This window comes from Microtus pennsylvanicus, chromosome 16 (genome assembly GCF_037038515.1).
Source record: "Microtus pennsylvanicus isolate mMicPen1 chromosome 16, mMicPen1.hap1, whole genome shotgun sequence".
In the NCBI taxonomy this organism is placed as follows: Eukaryota; Metazoa; Chordata; class Mammalia; order Rodentia; family Cricetidae; genus Microtus; species Microtus pennsylvanicus.
This window is the reverse complement of record NC_134594.1, coordinates 44,743,680-44,758,407: the sequence shown is the minus strand read 5'-3', so window position 1 is coordinate 44,758,407 and position 14,728 is coordinate 44,743,680. Positions and strand designations below refer to the sequence as shown.

Below are 14,728 nucleotides of genomic sequence, written 5' to 3'. Positions count from 1 at the left end.
AGTATCCTGCATCGTGGGTCTGTGGGATGTGTGGTTAACAAACTCACCTTTTGCTGGGTATGAATATGGAGGCTCAAGGAGCCAGAATGAATGAAATAACCCTGCATATAAAAGCTGAATTTAATAAAAAACAAATACTAAAGAAAATTTAAATTAAGATGAGTTTAAAAATGAAATGTTTAATAAATCTAGAAAAAAAAACCCTCAATAGAAAGCCTTAACAACACAATGAATCACACAAAAGACAGAACAATGGGATCTGAAGATGAAATAAAGGAACTCAATCAATTACATAAACTGATAAAGGTTAATACCCATTATTGAGAAACACTAGGATATTGTTAATAAACAAAATCTATGAGTTATGGGAATAGATGAAAAACATTCCAGGTCAAAGGCATAGAAGACAACTGGAATAAAATTATAGAGGAAAACTTCCCAAATCTAGGGAAAGAGATGCCAAGTCAGGCACTAGAGGCGGATGACACACATAAGGGCAAATCTATCAGAATAACAGCTCATTAGAAGTTGGATCCATGTGATTAATTCAAGTTCTGAAAGACACCAACCATACTACTGACCTGACAAAACTATTTGTTATAAATGAAAAAGAAAAAATTCCCATGATAGCAACAGGCTAAAGAAGTTTATAATCACCAGACTATCTCTAAAAAGACCACCAGAAGGAATACTTTTGATGAGAGAACAAGTTAAGACACCATGAGGGAAAATAAATGACCCTAGGATAGGAGTTACGTGAAGCAGATGAAAGGAAACAAAAAGCATCAAATTAACAATGTGACAGCAATTGAGCCATTAGTCTTTCCATAATAATTTTGAAATTCAGTAGTTTCAGTCTCTCAATCAAAAGACACAGGCTTATCGGTTGAATCAGAAAATTAGAGGCTGAGCTCCCAAAGTCCAATTGAAGAGTGGAAGAAGTGAGAATACAGCAAAGAGGTCAAGACCATAGTGGGTACACCCACTGAAACAGTCTACCTGAGCCAATGGGAGTTTACTAGCTAATTCCAACCAGACAGGGAAGGAACCAGCATAGGGCCAAACAAGACCCTCTGAATGTGGGTGACGGTAGTACGGCTGGGCAGGCTGCGGGGCCACAGGCAGTGGCACCAGGATTTATCCTTACTGCTTGTACTGGCTTTTAGGGAACCTATTCTCTTTGGATGGATACCTTGGTCAGCCTACATATAATTGGGAGGGCCTTGGACTTCCCCAAAGCAATGTGCCTTATCTTCTCTCAGGAACTTACAGGAGGTTGGGTGGGAAGATAGGTGGAGGAAATAGGAGGAGGAAAGGGAGAGGGACCTGGTATTATAAAATGAAAAAAAAAACATAGTTTGTTTTCTTTTTCAAAAATAAATTAAATTTTAAAAAAATAAAAAGAAAAGATTCCTCTTTTAGAGAAAGAAAAAAAAAAACCCAATCTTACCTTAAAGGATAGATACTAGCTTAGAGTAAAAGGCATATAAATCTTCGAGCTAAAATTGACATTGTAGACTAAAGGAACCTAATAGATATTTATCAAACATTCCAGCCAAACATGACAGTGTACAAATGTTCCTGTGCATTAGGATATACTGAAATAAAGTGAGATAAATACCCGAAGAAACTACAGATTGCACAAATTCATTGAGCATGAACAAGGCACTGTTGAATGATGAAAGGGTGATTGGAGAAATAAAAACATCTTGAAATTAAATGAAATAAAAGACAACTGAGATATAATGAAAGCAGTGAGAAGAGGGAAATTTGTAGCTCGTGTTACTTACATCAAAAAGAGCACAGATAAATGACTGATCGATTTACCTCAAGAATTTGGAAAATAACAGAAGAAATCAAAACCACTATTAATGCATGTGAAAAATAATAAGGGCAAAAATAAGGACATAAAACAATGAAAAAAAATTCCACCAGGAATCAATGAAACATAGTTTGCTCCTTTTAAATGATCATCAAAATGTGCAAGCTCTTAATCAAATTACCTAAAAGAAAGATAAAGAGGACAAGCAACGATGGCTGACAGGGGGATGAGCAATTTTCCTTGGGGATAAAGCCCTTGATAGGTTATCTGCTCCCGAGAGGTCAGGCCTAATCACCTGTCTATACAAGAAACACTAAATGGGCTCAGTAGGTAGTGTGAGTGTGTGTGTGTGTGTGTGTGTGTGTGTGTGTGTGTGTGTGTGTGTGTGTGTGAGTGTGTGTGTTGTGTGCATGCAATAATTGAAAAAGAGGGGGTGGAGTGAATTGAAAGGACATAGAGGGGAATAAGGGAGGGGAGGACTGGAAATGATGTAAATACCTTAGCTGTGTATAAGCTTTCAAACAATAAAAAAGAAGCATAAAATATAAAGACCATACGCATATTCAATAAGTATTTCAGAGTTGTTTCTATCATATTTGATTCCAAATTCACAGGGAATCATTCTTCAAGGTTTTGTGTGACTGTTTAGTTTTTCTCTAAGAATTCTAACATTCTTTTCCTTTCAACAATTAAATTAAATGTAATTTAAAAAGTATGAAGAAAAAAAGTATTTCTTTTATTTTATCAACGTGTCTTTTCACACAGTGGAACAAGAGAGTATTTGGTCTAGAACCATGCTGTGTGCTGGAATTACAACATCTGTGAAGAACCAGATAAGACGAGTGTTGGGCAAGAACAAAAACAGACGATAATCCATCACAGCACAATGACTAACAGCTACTGACACTTGACAAATTGATAGTCTTCAATAGGCATCTTAGGAAAGTTGGAGCATACAGGCAAGAGCTATGATATGAAACACATCATGTAACAGAACTTATATAAGAAATTCCTACCACCAACTCTGAATAGAAAAGAGGGAATGCACGACACATTAGCCATTTAAATATGCTTACAGACTCTCAGCCAAGTCACAAAATAAGCTTGTTTGTCTAACTCTAGATACATCTCTCCAGTGTTGTAATAAAACTCCTGTTCAATTTATATTTTACAGCCATCACCCCATCTTCCCTCCAAGGCAACGTCAACAGATCAATGCCATGAAGAACTTCTTGCGTCATTATGTCTAAGCAAGCCTGATGGAGAAACAACTGGTACCACCCCAGAACAAAAGAGAATCTCTGACAAGTGACCACAGGCATATTCAATAAACTTTCCAGAGTTCTTTCTATCATAATAGATACTAAATTCATGTTGAATCACTCTTCAAGGTTTTGTGTGACTGTTTAGTTTTTCTCTAAGAATTACAACATTCTTTTCCTTTCAACAATCCCTGTATTTCTTAAAAGTGTTCCTAATCACTCATATGACAAATTATATACATATATAGATACATATTTTTTCTTTATAGCAAGATAGAAGCAAAGTACTAGATTTGGGGAAATTTAGCCTACATATTCAAATTTTCTCAAAATAATTTATTCAACAACCTCCATTCAAATAATTCATGTGAGGCTTGGAGAGCTACGGAGGAAGGGTTTACCTGGATTCTATTCCCAGAATCACCATCATCAATAACAAGAAAACACAGTATTCTCCCAGGCACTGTAGTGTACCTGGATGATTACCCCTGGAGAAGCGCAGAGGAGAGTAACTGCTGCTCCCAGCTGGCCAGCCTGGCCTGCCTGGCAAGTTCCAGGTTTATGAGAGACCACCTCCGGGAAAAGGGGGTGTCATTCCTGAGTTTGCACTTTGGTCTTTTCAGGTGGGGCATGCAGGGCTCATGCATGTGCTTTTACACACACACACACACACACACACACACACACACACATGCATGCACATGAGTGCACATGTATGCATGCGTATGTATATTAGTGTGCATGTGTGCCTGCAAGACATACACAGAAAAAATTCAAATGATAACACAGTGGGATTTCAATGCAAACTACTTAATTTATGACTCTACTCCCATTATCTGCTATCAGGTCTGGCTCCTGAACTAGCTCCGCACTAAATCTTTGTGGTCTTAGGTATATAATACTGATTTTAAAAGCTCATTTCCAATTGTCCGTGACTTTTACTTTCAGCTCCATTCAAACTTCTGTCTGCCTTCCACATTTCCTACGGGGAGTTCTGGCTATTTTCTCGGGCAATACATATGAAGCACCTTCTTGGAAGGCATGAAAATAATGGCAACAAAAGTGTCAGGGGGAACCGAAGAAAAGAAGGATTGGGTCTTGTGAAGGAGAACACTGCCCGTGGGTAGAAGTCAGACTGATAATAGAGTAAACCACATTTAGCCAAGTTCAGTCTCTGTACCCATTGTGACATATCCTTAGTTCAGTAAAATATTGACCTCTCCTAACTTCTTTCCTAAATACACAAAAATTTCTTCTATTTTAATAAGAATCTCATCATTTGAGACGTGTTTCTGAGGACGGCAGATCTCCATTGCTTGCAATGCCCTCTGAGTTCTCAAACCTACCAACACCTTTCAGATCGACACCATTTATTTGCTCTTTGTGTATGTGAATAAGAATTTGTTTTGAAAACAAGTTCTAGTTTAATAGAGCAACGTGGAAATGTGAGGCAGTTAATTGTTGAGATTCAACATTTTGGAGAGAACTGACATATGTTGCCACCGAGGAGTGCCCATAGCATCTGCTGTGTAGGCCCCACTCCAGGAGCAAGCTGTTTTTATTCTAAGTAAAAAAAAAAAAAAGTGAAACCTGAATATGAAGGTTTGAAGGTTTGCTTGAGAGTTAGCTAGACTATTTCTTCACCTGATCAAAACGATGGATTTTGTCCTCAGGCTAGAAACTTCTCTCTCCAGAAGACTGACATTAATATCTACTGGCAGAGCGAGAAGGAAGAGGCAACAGCCCCCCTCGTTTCTATCCCCAACGCCAGTACCCACGGAACGCCTTTGTTCTCTGTCTGCATAATTAATAACTGTCTTGGCAATCAGTCATGCATTCCTCAATGGCACCTCAGGCACCCAGTGTCCTTCTAACCCCTCCCCGCAGAAGAAACTACCACAATGGCTACGAAGTGATTTAACTCAAGACCAGTCCTTGACAAAGGCCCTGTGAAAACCACAACTGGGTTCTGCTGCCGGGACAGCACAGAGCTGGGGCTGCGCTCCCCTGGCCAGCATGGCAGGGTCTTGCTCTTTTAATTTATCAGGAGCTGCACCAGTTTGTTTTCTCTTTATATAACAAAGTATATAAAGTAACAGAAGTAACAGAAACTTCTGTATCCAGGCAGGTGTCACTGAACACATACAGTTGGAAAGAAGTGAAACATCTTTAGAAAGTAGACCACATTTGGTAGGATCATAAGGGTAGATGGTCTGGAGTGGATGCAAGTGATGTGGTCCCTTCTCTCCCTGTCATCCACGTGCCTCAGAAGTAAATAAAATGGTGGCAACACACGGGAGTCGAATGCTATGGTAGCTACAGCATCTTGTCCTCTTCATATAGACCAATACACATAAAATGGTAAAACAGAGTAAGTAAATTGCTAGAAATATTATCTTATTACTTCTTAGGAACTTCGAAACGGTTAAAAGTGGGATTCAATAAAATTATTTTAAAAAATTTCTAATAGTGTAACAGTTATTCAAAATTTCCATCCTGTTTGAAGAAGAAAAATAAAGTCCTCATATTTCATAGACATTAAAAAATAATCTTTTACTCACAGTATCACACGTTAAGTAAAAAATGCTCTACACATTAACAAAAATAAAACTCCTGAAATTATTCAGACCCAAATTTGCACAGTTTTACTTAAAAATTCAGATATGTTTCCTTTGAAACAGTCTCCTAACAAAAATGAGAAATAGGCTTTTCATCGGATATTTGGATACGGAGTAGAAAGTTGTTCTGTTTAGCCTTTGTCTGTTTCTTACATTTTAAAGGATGGTGTTGATGCCGGACTACAGAGTAGAGCATACATAACCCGACACAAACTACTCCAACATTAAACAAGAACTTTTCTTTCTCAGAGATCTGAAGTATGTTCGGGTTTTCACTGTGTGTGGCCTCCGAAAGGAAACAAGGTCCCAATGTTTTCATTTTTTTCTTAAACAATCCCTCACTATTAATCTACCGGGGTATGTGTGAGAGCACTCTCCCCTTCCTGCTCTCTCTGCTCTCTCATCATAAAGGAGAAAAATACCAATGTCGTTATTAACTTCTGGTGAACCATCATAAAATTTATCATTTACTATAAAATTTACACAGATCTATCTTTCATTATTTCATAATGATGCATCACTAGGGAATCATATTTCCATACTATTTTATCTGAAATAGCATAAAAGTTAAAAATTTAAACCTGTGTAGTATTTTTTAAGACATATCTCATTCTGACACACTGTCATCATCTCTTAGTGGTAGTTTCAAAACTAAGCCTAACCAACGACTCCAACTTAAGCTAGAAAAATAGGGAGGCACATTTAATTTGTCTTATTCCAAGTTATTTGGGAATCCAAAAACAATTTATTCTAACACTTCAACAATATAAAGAAAACTATATTTATAAATCTTGAAATAGTCCCCCAGTAAATCATTTTACAACAGTAGACATAATTACTTAATGGGCATGTGTGGCCAAAATAGTGCTTATGAGAAAATCGATGTTCATATGCTTTTCTTCTATGACATGATAATCAGAGGGTTCGTGGCAGACTGGAAGCAGAATTCCATTTCTTTTCACAAATAAAACTACAGAGAGAGCTCCTCACTCCTAAAATATAACTCGCTTTAAAGTACATTTTATCCTGCAATTTGCGATTTCTAAAACTTTCACTCACTTAGGTTTTCTGTGTCAGGTCAATGTAAAATAATCATCTCAATTTATATCAACCATACATTTATATCAGTTTAGGTAATCAAAAGCAGGTAAAGCTGGTGATATGGATATTTCCATAAATAATAGAAGGGTTTAAAATGGAAAGTGTATCCTAAGGTCATGGACTGTAGTGGATACATCATTCACTGCGCCCACTCAGGCCTTTCCTTACCAGAACAAGGGAACACAGACAACAATTACACCACAGTCCAGCTGTAGCCCTGGTGCCACTAACACATGAGCATCTGGAGAGCACGTGACATCTTTCCTCTAACTCAGGTTCTCCAATGTTCTTCTCTGTCTTTCAGGGGCAGCAAAGGCAACACACAGCCGCTGAGACACTGGGATACCCCACTTAGGTCTGCGACCAGTCTGGGGGAGAATGCTAAATTTTCAGAAAATCTTCATGAGCAGCTGTAGCGGGACTGGTGTCAAGTTAGTCCTGTTTAGCAAACCTCAGTACAGGAAGCTAACGGTCTACCGAGGCTTTTGGAACATGCTATGTGTATCATTACAAAACTAGGAAGCCACTGTGGTCCTCAGTACAGCAGCAGGTCCTGCTTGGCAGCTCTGACTTTGCAGTCAGTCTGCTCATTGCCTATAGGGAAGTGGGGATGTCAATAAGAAAGTTCACCCATGACATGAGGAAAGAAACGCATGAAGGATAATGCAGGGACAATTGCCCCTGAGCAAATACCACAAGGCCCTTTATTTAAGTCGGCTCTCCAAGAAGTAGGTTTTCTTCCTTTAGGCTTTCATTTATCGGACTCACAGCTAAGACTGATGAGGCCTTGCCTGGCCAGTGTTAGGGCATGTGTGGGCGATAATTCAAAACATTCGGCCAGGCTTAAAAGCATAATCACCTGTCACATTTCCATTCATCAAATCCCACTCTTCTGCAGACGGTTATGGGGAGTGGGATGGATGTGTTTGTAAGTAAGGAGTGAGGGGTACATGAACTCGAAGGGGTCGGGCAAAGAGTGGCAAATCAACTATCGAAGTAAATGCAAACACAAATGAGTCAAAGTTTTTGAAATTTGGAGAAAAAAATAAAAGCAATTTTCTAAATCACCAAATCACACTTCTTAGGAAATGTAGGACCAGAGCTTTCCATTCTCTTGTTCCTTTCAGCACATAGTCTGCTGTTTCCCTAAAGACGTTCAAAGTAACTATAACATCTTCATCTTCTCACATCGTCCCACCTCCTACAGCCCGGTCAGGTCAGTTTAGTGTCCAGAGGAGGGCTTCCTGGGTGAGAGATGCTAGAGGAACTGAAGACAGAATACAAACGCTGCACACATAAGTTATCAGACTCAATGCCATTTAAAAATGCATTGAATATGAATTTCATGATGGAAATATTGACGCAAACTTGACCTAGTCTCTCGGTTGCAGTGTGGACAAGTCACTTGAAAATTTCAAATAATGAATCGAAGTGAAAAGACGGGACCTGAAATTTTTGAGGCAGGATCTCTCACTGGGCAGGATCTCACTACCTAGGCTAGTCTGGTGACCAGAGAATGCCAGGCATATGTCTTTCTCTGCTTCCCCAGGGCTGATTATAGGCAGCCATGCTTGGCTTTTTAAAAGTGAATTCTGGGGATTGAAGTCAGAGGCTCATTTATTCGGGGTATACACTTTTTCAACTGAGCCAACTCCCTAGTCTGTGATCTTCCTATAACAATAAAAATTTCATATTTTATTTCACCACATTGGTAAGGCACTTAGTATTTCTAATCATCTGCAGAGAAAACGCTTAAGTTGATTGTGACGATTAAAAAGAGACTTTTGGGGTAAAAATAATCCAAGCTAGAGAATGGTTTCTGATGTTTGGTGTTCTCATTCTTATCTTTATAAAGAGGAATTCAAATTTAAAAATAGCTGACTCATCAAGTAAGGATGATCTCAAAGTTGTACTTACTGGAGTGACGATGCTGTAGTGGATGCAGAATCCGGGTTCGGAAGGAAAGTACTCATCGGATACGAATCTTATCCGGATTTGATTTCCTTTAGAAGTCTGCTTTCCTGGCACAGTCCCAGAACCACACCAGCATCCTAAAATACTTCCATCACTGGGCTCCTCAATTTCTACAAAATCATACCTGTGAGGAAGCAAAGGGGCCAGAGACATCACTGCTTAACTAGGCAATGGAAATTTTGTATGTGCAAAGAACATCTAAGAAGCAGACAAGTGAGTTGCTCCCAAGTGTGCTTGAGTGGAGAGCTCATTGGATGCAAAAGTTACAGAGAACAAGGCGTGAAGACCCAGCTGGGAAAACATGAGACTTTTTTCTAAAGCCTTCAAATTTGCTATTAACAAACCCAAGGTTGGTCAGATGTTTAAAACTTAAATATTTTGCACAGAGAAAAATTATATGACATTCAATCTAAGGATTAAGAATTATTCTAGTTTCCATCTTAATTTCCATCATTACTGTTCATTTTTCCTAGCTGGGGAAGATGTGTTTTGCTTAGAACATTACCAACAGTTATTAATTAAGAAAAGCTTAGCACCAAGCAAATTCTGGGAATTCTGTTAATACTTATCAAGAAGAAGCAAACTACTGACTAGCTATTTTTATTTTTAGGGTAGTTGATAACACTTAGGCACTAGCACACATTTATGCTCTTATAAAATCACTTTGCTATTATTTTAGCTTTCTCTTTTGCTTCTTGCCATTACATCTAAGACTTGCTAAGAAAATGCTCTACTGATTGAGGAATACATCCCACGCTTTCCCTAGCATACAGAGCAGTTTTTAAATAATTGCACATATAAATAAATAATGACTTCCCTGGTTGAGTTATAAGATAATAAAGAGAAAGTTACAAAACTTTTAATGAGATAAAAGTCTGACATGTTTGAAAAATGATTGATAGATTTTAAAATACAATGTACTATAAATACACTAGATAGAATCAAAATCAACATTTCATACAGTATCTGCTTTAAAGGAAAAAGTTAATAAAAATACAACATATTGGTCAACAATAGTTATGAATCTTCCCCTTAAGTAATGTATACACATTCTTTAGCTTTATTTTCTCCCATAATCTTAGGAACTAAGACATTTTTTAAATGAAAAAGCATAACACATTTAATTCCAGTTATTTTCTCTAATGATTTTCTTACTTTGTTTACCCTGACCAGCTGCCTTCGAAAGAACATGGATTGATAAGAGAAGCAGTTTGGCTAGTGTTTATTAACATAGGTCAAAATATGATGAAGGAAAAGAGGGAAACAAACGAGAAAAAAACATGTATGTAGGTCGTGCTGTCTCATTTCGTATGTCAACTTGTTACAAGATAGATTCATCAGCGATAGGAGACTCAGTTTAGGAGATGCTTCATGAGATCCAGGTGTCAGGCATTTTCTCATTTAGTGATCAGTGTGGGAGGGCCCAGCCTGTGGTGGGTGGTGCCATTCCTGGACTGCTGGTTCTGGGTTCTATAAGAAGATGGACTGAGCAAGCCATGGGAAGCAAGCCAGTAAGCAGCTCACCTCCATGGCCTCTGCATCAGCTCCTGCTTCCAGGATCTGCCTTGTTTGTGTTCCTGTCCTGATTTCTTTCAGGGATGAGCCACAATACTGAACTATAAGCCTAATAAACCCTTTCCTCCCAAACTTGCTTTTTGGTCATGGTGTTTCATCACAGGAATAGAAACCCTAAGACATAGGTCATAGTGAAAGGAATGGAAAATTTAAAGCAAGCCATTTCTATATACTCAGGTGACCATATTGGGGACACAGTAATCCTTACAATACACTTCCAAGTATTAATTTTCAAGGTGAACAATTGCCCGTGGCACAATTTAAAGGATTTACGAAGCCTACTTTACGAGCCAATCAAACATCCCATTCTCAGGGCAACATGATGAGGGACACGCGGGGCGAAGTGGCTGCAATGACCACTCCCTCTCTCTGCCTTTCTCCTGAGACCCAGGGAGGATTTATGCCCTTTTATGTTTAACAAACAAGTCTGATGTCGTAGACAAAATTTTTGTTCTCCTGTGGGAATGTAGCATCTGTAAGGGTGTTGGGAGCTCTTTGCTTCCTCCAAAGAATGTAAGGAGTACACCAGAGAAATAAATTCACCGGTAAACATCATTGTCAGACACCCAGCTTCTTTCAACAAAAATAAACCAAGCCTGCAGAACAGGCTGCCTCTAGTTCACACCGACTAAAGCCCTGTCAATTAAACCTGCCCGGTGAATTATCGAGCCCGACAGTGGTGAGAAACGGCGCCAAGTGAGTGTGGATTATAGAAATCCTGGTTCTGCAAGTGTCAGCTGGATCAGGAGCAGGTTGGGATAGGCAATAAAAATAATAAGACGGCAATTACTGCACAGAGCTTATCGGCTTACACTCTTGCTTCCCAAACACTAACAGAATCTTCGGATTCCTATTCAAACCCCAGATATTCTTCTAGACTCTAATTAATACTGAAACTGCTTTGAAGTAATTATCAGACTTACTAGATGATTACAATGTGTCAGGCACTTTTTTTTAGGTGCTTCTGAACACTAACTCACAACATCCTCTTAGCAAACCGAGCTGGAAAGGTTCTGATTACGCATAGTTTTAGAGTCATTAAATATAGAGAAGTTAAGTAATTTGACTAAGCTTATGATGTAACTAATGGTAAAGTTACAGCTTCAGTTTCAGAAGCCCAATCCCACACTCCAAGGTCTTAGAACAGCTCTTTTCAGTCTGTGAGTCGCAACCATTTGGAGATCAAATAATCATTTCCACAATAGGGGAACACATATCTCCATTACATTTCATAAAAAAATAGCAAATTTATCATTATGAGGTAGCAATAAACATTATTTTATGGCTAGGGTCACCAAACCATGAGGACCTGTATTAAAGGGTTGGAGCATTAGAAAGACTGAGAATCTCTGTTTTAAAAAATAAGACCTGTGGGGGTGATGGTGGTGCATGCTTTTAATCCCAGCTCTCAAGAAGCATAAGCAGCTTCTTGACCAGTCTGTGAGTTCATGACCAGCCTGGTCTATGGAGAGAGTTTCATGGTGATCACACAGAGAAACCCTGTATTGATAAAATCAACAACAAAAAAATTAAAGAAAAAAACAGAAGAAGGAGGAGAAGGAAGGGGTAGAGGAGGAGGAAGAGGAGGAGGAAGAAGAGGAGGAGGCAAAGGAGGAGAAGAAAGAGAGGAGGAGGAAGAAGAGGAGGAAGAAGAGGAGGAGGAAGAGGAGGGAGAGGGAGAGGAGGAGGAGGAAGATGAGGAAGAGGAGGAGGAGGAAGATGAGGAAGAGGAGGAAGAGGAAGAGGAGGAAGAGGAGGAGGAGGAAGATGAGGAAGAGGAGGAAGAGAAAGAGGAGAAGAAACTAAGATACTACTCACTGTATTTAAAATATATCTCTATAATTAAATTTATTTTATTTAGACTCTTGACGACGGAGAAATTGTAGGTTTCTACACAAAATCTGAACATGAAGTCTTGTTTAAGGGCTGGAAAACAGAGCTATAATAAATGCAGCTGAACATGCACCTTGCCAGTTTAGATATTTATTACAGCTAACTTTATAAAGTTTGTTATCAGCAACTCTGAATTCTTTGCAGAGAATTTGGAACAATGTAGACTGTCGAAGGAAAACACATAATCACACTTTCCAGGACTAGCAATGAATGACGGGGAGATTCTCACGAGAACAAGAGAGCTCACCCTATGAGAAGTGGTTCAAATTGCCATAGTGTGATTTTAAATTAATCTTATTACTAAATAAAATAAAAACAATGTAATTGTATAAGTCACCAATTTTATCTATAAAACTAAAAATAATTAAGAATAAGAGAAAAAGTCAAAAAGCAATATACTGGTAACAAAATCTGTTAAGAGGTATAATCAAACAGGAAATTAATATTCATAATTAAATCAAAAATTGGCAGAAAAAAAGAGAATAATAAAAAATGACAATAAACACAGCCACTAACTAGGTAGAAGATATAATTACAATTAGGAATGTACTTAAAATTTAGAGTTTAATGCAATTGTTCATTAAATATATTTGAAAAATTTTATGAAATTGATGACTAAAATATGATCAACTTAGTAAAGACATAGTTAAAGTAAATAACAACTCAGAGAAATTTAAAAATTAGTCAAGATTTATCAGTAGAAAAGATGAAATAAAATAGGGTTTTATGAGACCTCTTTTAAATTTAAACAAATATATAATCCCAATTTCTTATAAATAATTTCAAGACATTAGAAATGGTAATTTTCTCAATTAATAGCAAAAAACCCTAACCTAAACTTTGTATTTAATTCTATGAAATGGTAATAGTAATTGTTAGCATTCAGAAGTATGGCCAATTTCACTCACATAGGCAATTGCAAAAAATTCCTTGTCTATCAATCATCAGTAAATTACATGATTAGAATAATTGGCCTACTATGAGCTTTATCCATAAATAAAAATGAAATAAAAATGCTCCACAAAAATGTTTCTAAAAGTAACACGAATATTATCATAGTAGCCTGGTCTACAAGAGCTAGTTCTAGGACAGGCTCCAAAACCACAGAGAAACCCTGTCTTGAAAAACCAAAAAAAAAAAAAAAGTAGTAAGGAAGTCACCAATATGGCTCACTTAACTGTTTATTAAAAATAATAGCAGAAAACTTTCAAATCTGGGTGAAAATTTCCTAACAGAAACTGCATACATCACATGCCATGAAGCGAGCTCAATCCCCACAGCAGAGCACACTGAGGTGCTCTCGTTACTCTTCTGGGGATTCAGAGAAGAGGTTACAGACAAGTTTGAAATAGAAGAAGCAAAAATGTTGTGATAATAGCAAAGAAAATAAAAGTCCTTGGTTGCTTATAGATTTGCATGTGGGTGTGTACACATTTGTGTGTTGCACACATGTATGAGGCCGGCGGAAAACTTCAGCGAGATCCCCAGGAATCCTGCCCACCTCCTTTGTAATGGGGTCTCACTGTCCTGGAGCTCAACTAAGGAGGATAGAGGTTGATATCATGATGTCTTCCTCAATGGCTTCTACACCTTAGCTGTTGTGTCAAGGTCTCCTGCTGAAGCAAGTGTTTGCTGTTTTTGGTAGAAGTTCTGTCCAGCAAGACCATGAGTAGCCTGTTACTCCCTTCCCCAATATTACAAGGATATGTCAGACTTGAAGTTTTCACATCAGTTCTGGTAACTGAGCAGATCCTCACCATTGCGTTCAAGCGTTTTACCAGGAGAACCTTCCCTACTCCCAGCTGATAGGTTTTGAGAGGGTTAGTGGAGTCTGAAGAGCCCAGGTGCGGGGCAGCAGGATTGAGGTGAGCTGTGGAGGTAACCGTTCTACATCACTTATATTGGGGAAGATCTAACAGGAGCTCCTCTGGGTTAGGGAAGACAGGAATCCAATTTACTTTAAATTTTGAGCTTTTAAAAAGGATCGAGAACGAATAAGATAATTCAGTAAATGGACTGCAGATAGGGCTGCTATACAAAGATCAATACATTTTGTTCATGACTTGGAAACTTCTTGGGGAAAAATGCACTGGAGATGGTCAAACACAAAGTAATGCATTAGCCAGGAATGAATGGACATCAACTGTCTGAGAAAATGTATTACTGAATAACAAAAAAGTCACGGACCTATTTTTTAAATCAAAATCTTGATAAGATTTGTAACGTGTTGGTGTAAAATAATAATTACCCTAACACAGCAAACATGGTGAGGATATACAAGCAACCAGTGCTTCACAAATATCAGCTCCATCGCCAATCAAAACTCATCTGGCTACTCCAATTATGCCACAGCACGGGGTACAAACAGGACATGAGATAAATCAAAGTCATGCAGGCCACACTGAGAAAGGCAGGGGCAGAAGCCTGGCCTTCGGCTTCAAGAGCCCATGCTTTAGAGAACCACACTGTCTCTGGTAAAGCAG

At 38.3% G+C, this 14,728-nt stretch overlaps 1 protein-coding gene across 1 annotated transcript in view; it reads right to left on the bottom strand.

The window, feature by feature from the left end:
- Pdgfc (platelet derived growth factor C) overlaps nt 1–14,728 on the bottom strand; it is a 145,423-nt gene that overhangs the window by 31,479 nt on the left and 99,216 nt on the right. The window contains exon 3 of the mRNA XM_075950776.1: nt 8,721–8,901. Coding sequence (XP_075806891.1) covers nt 8,721–8,901 — 181 coding nt within the window. The remainder of the gene's footprint in view (nt 1–8,720; nt 8,902–14,728) is intronic.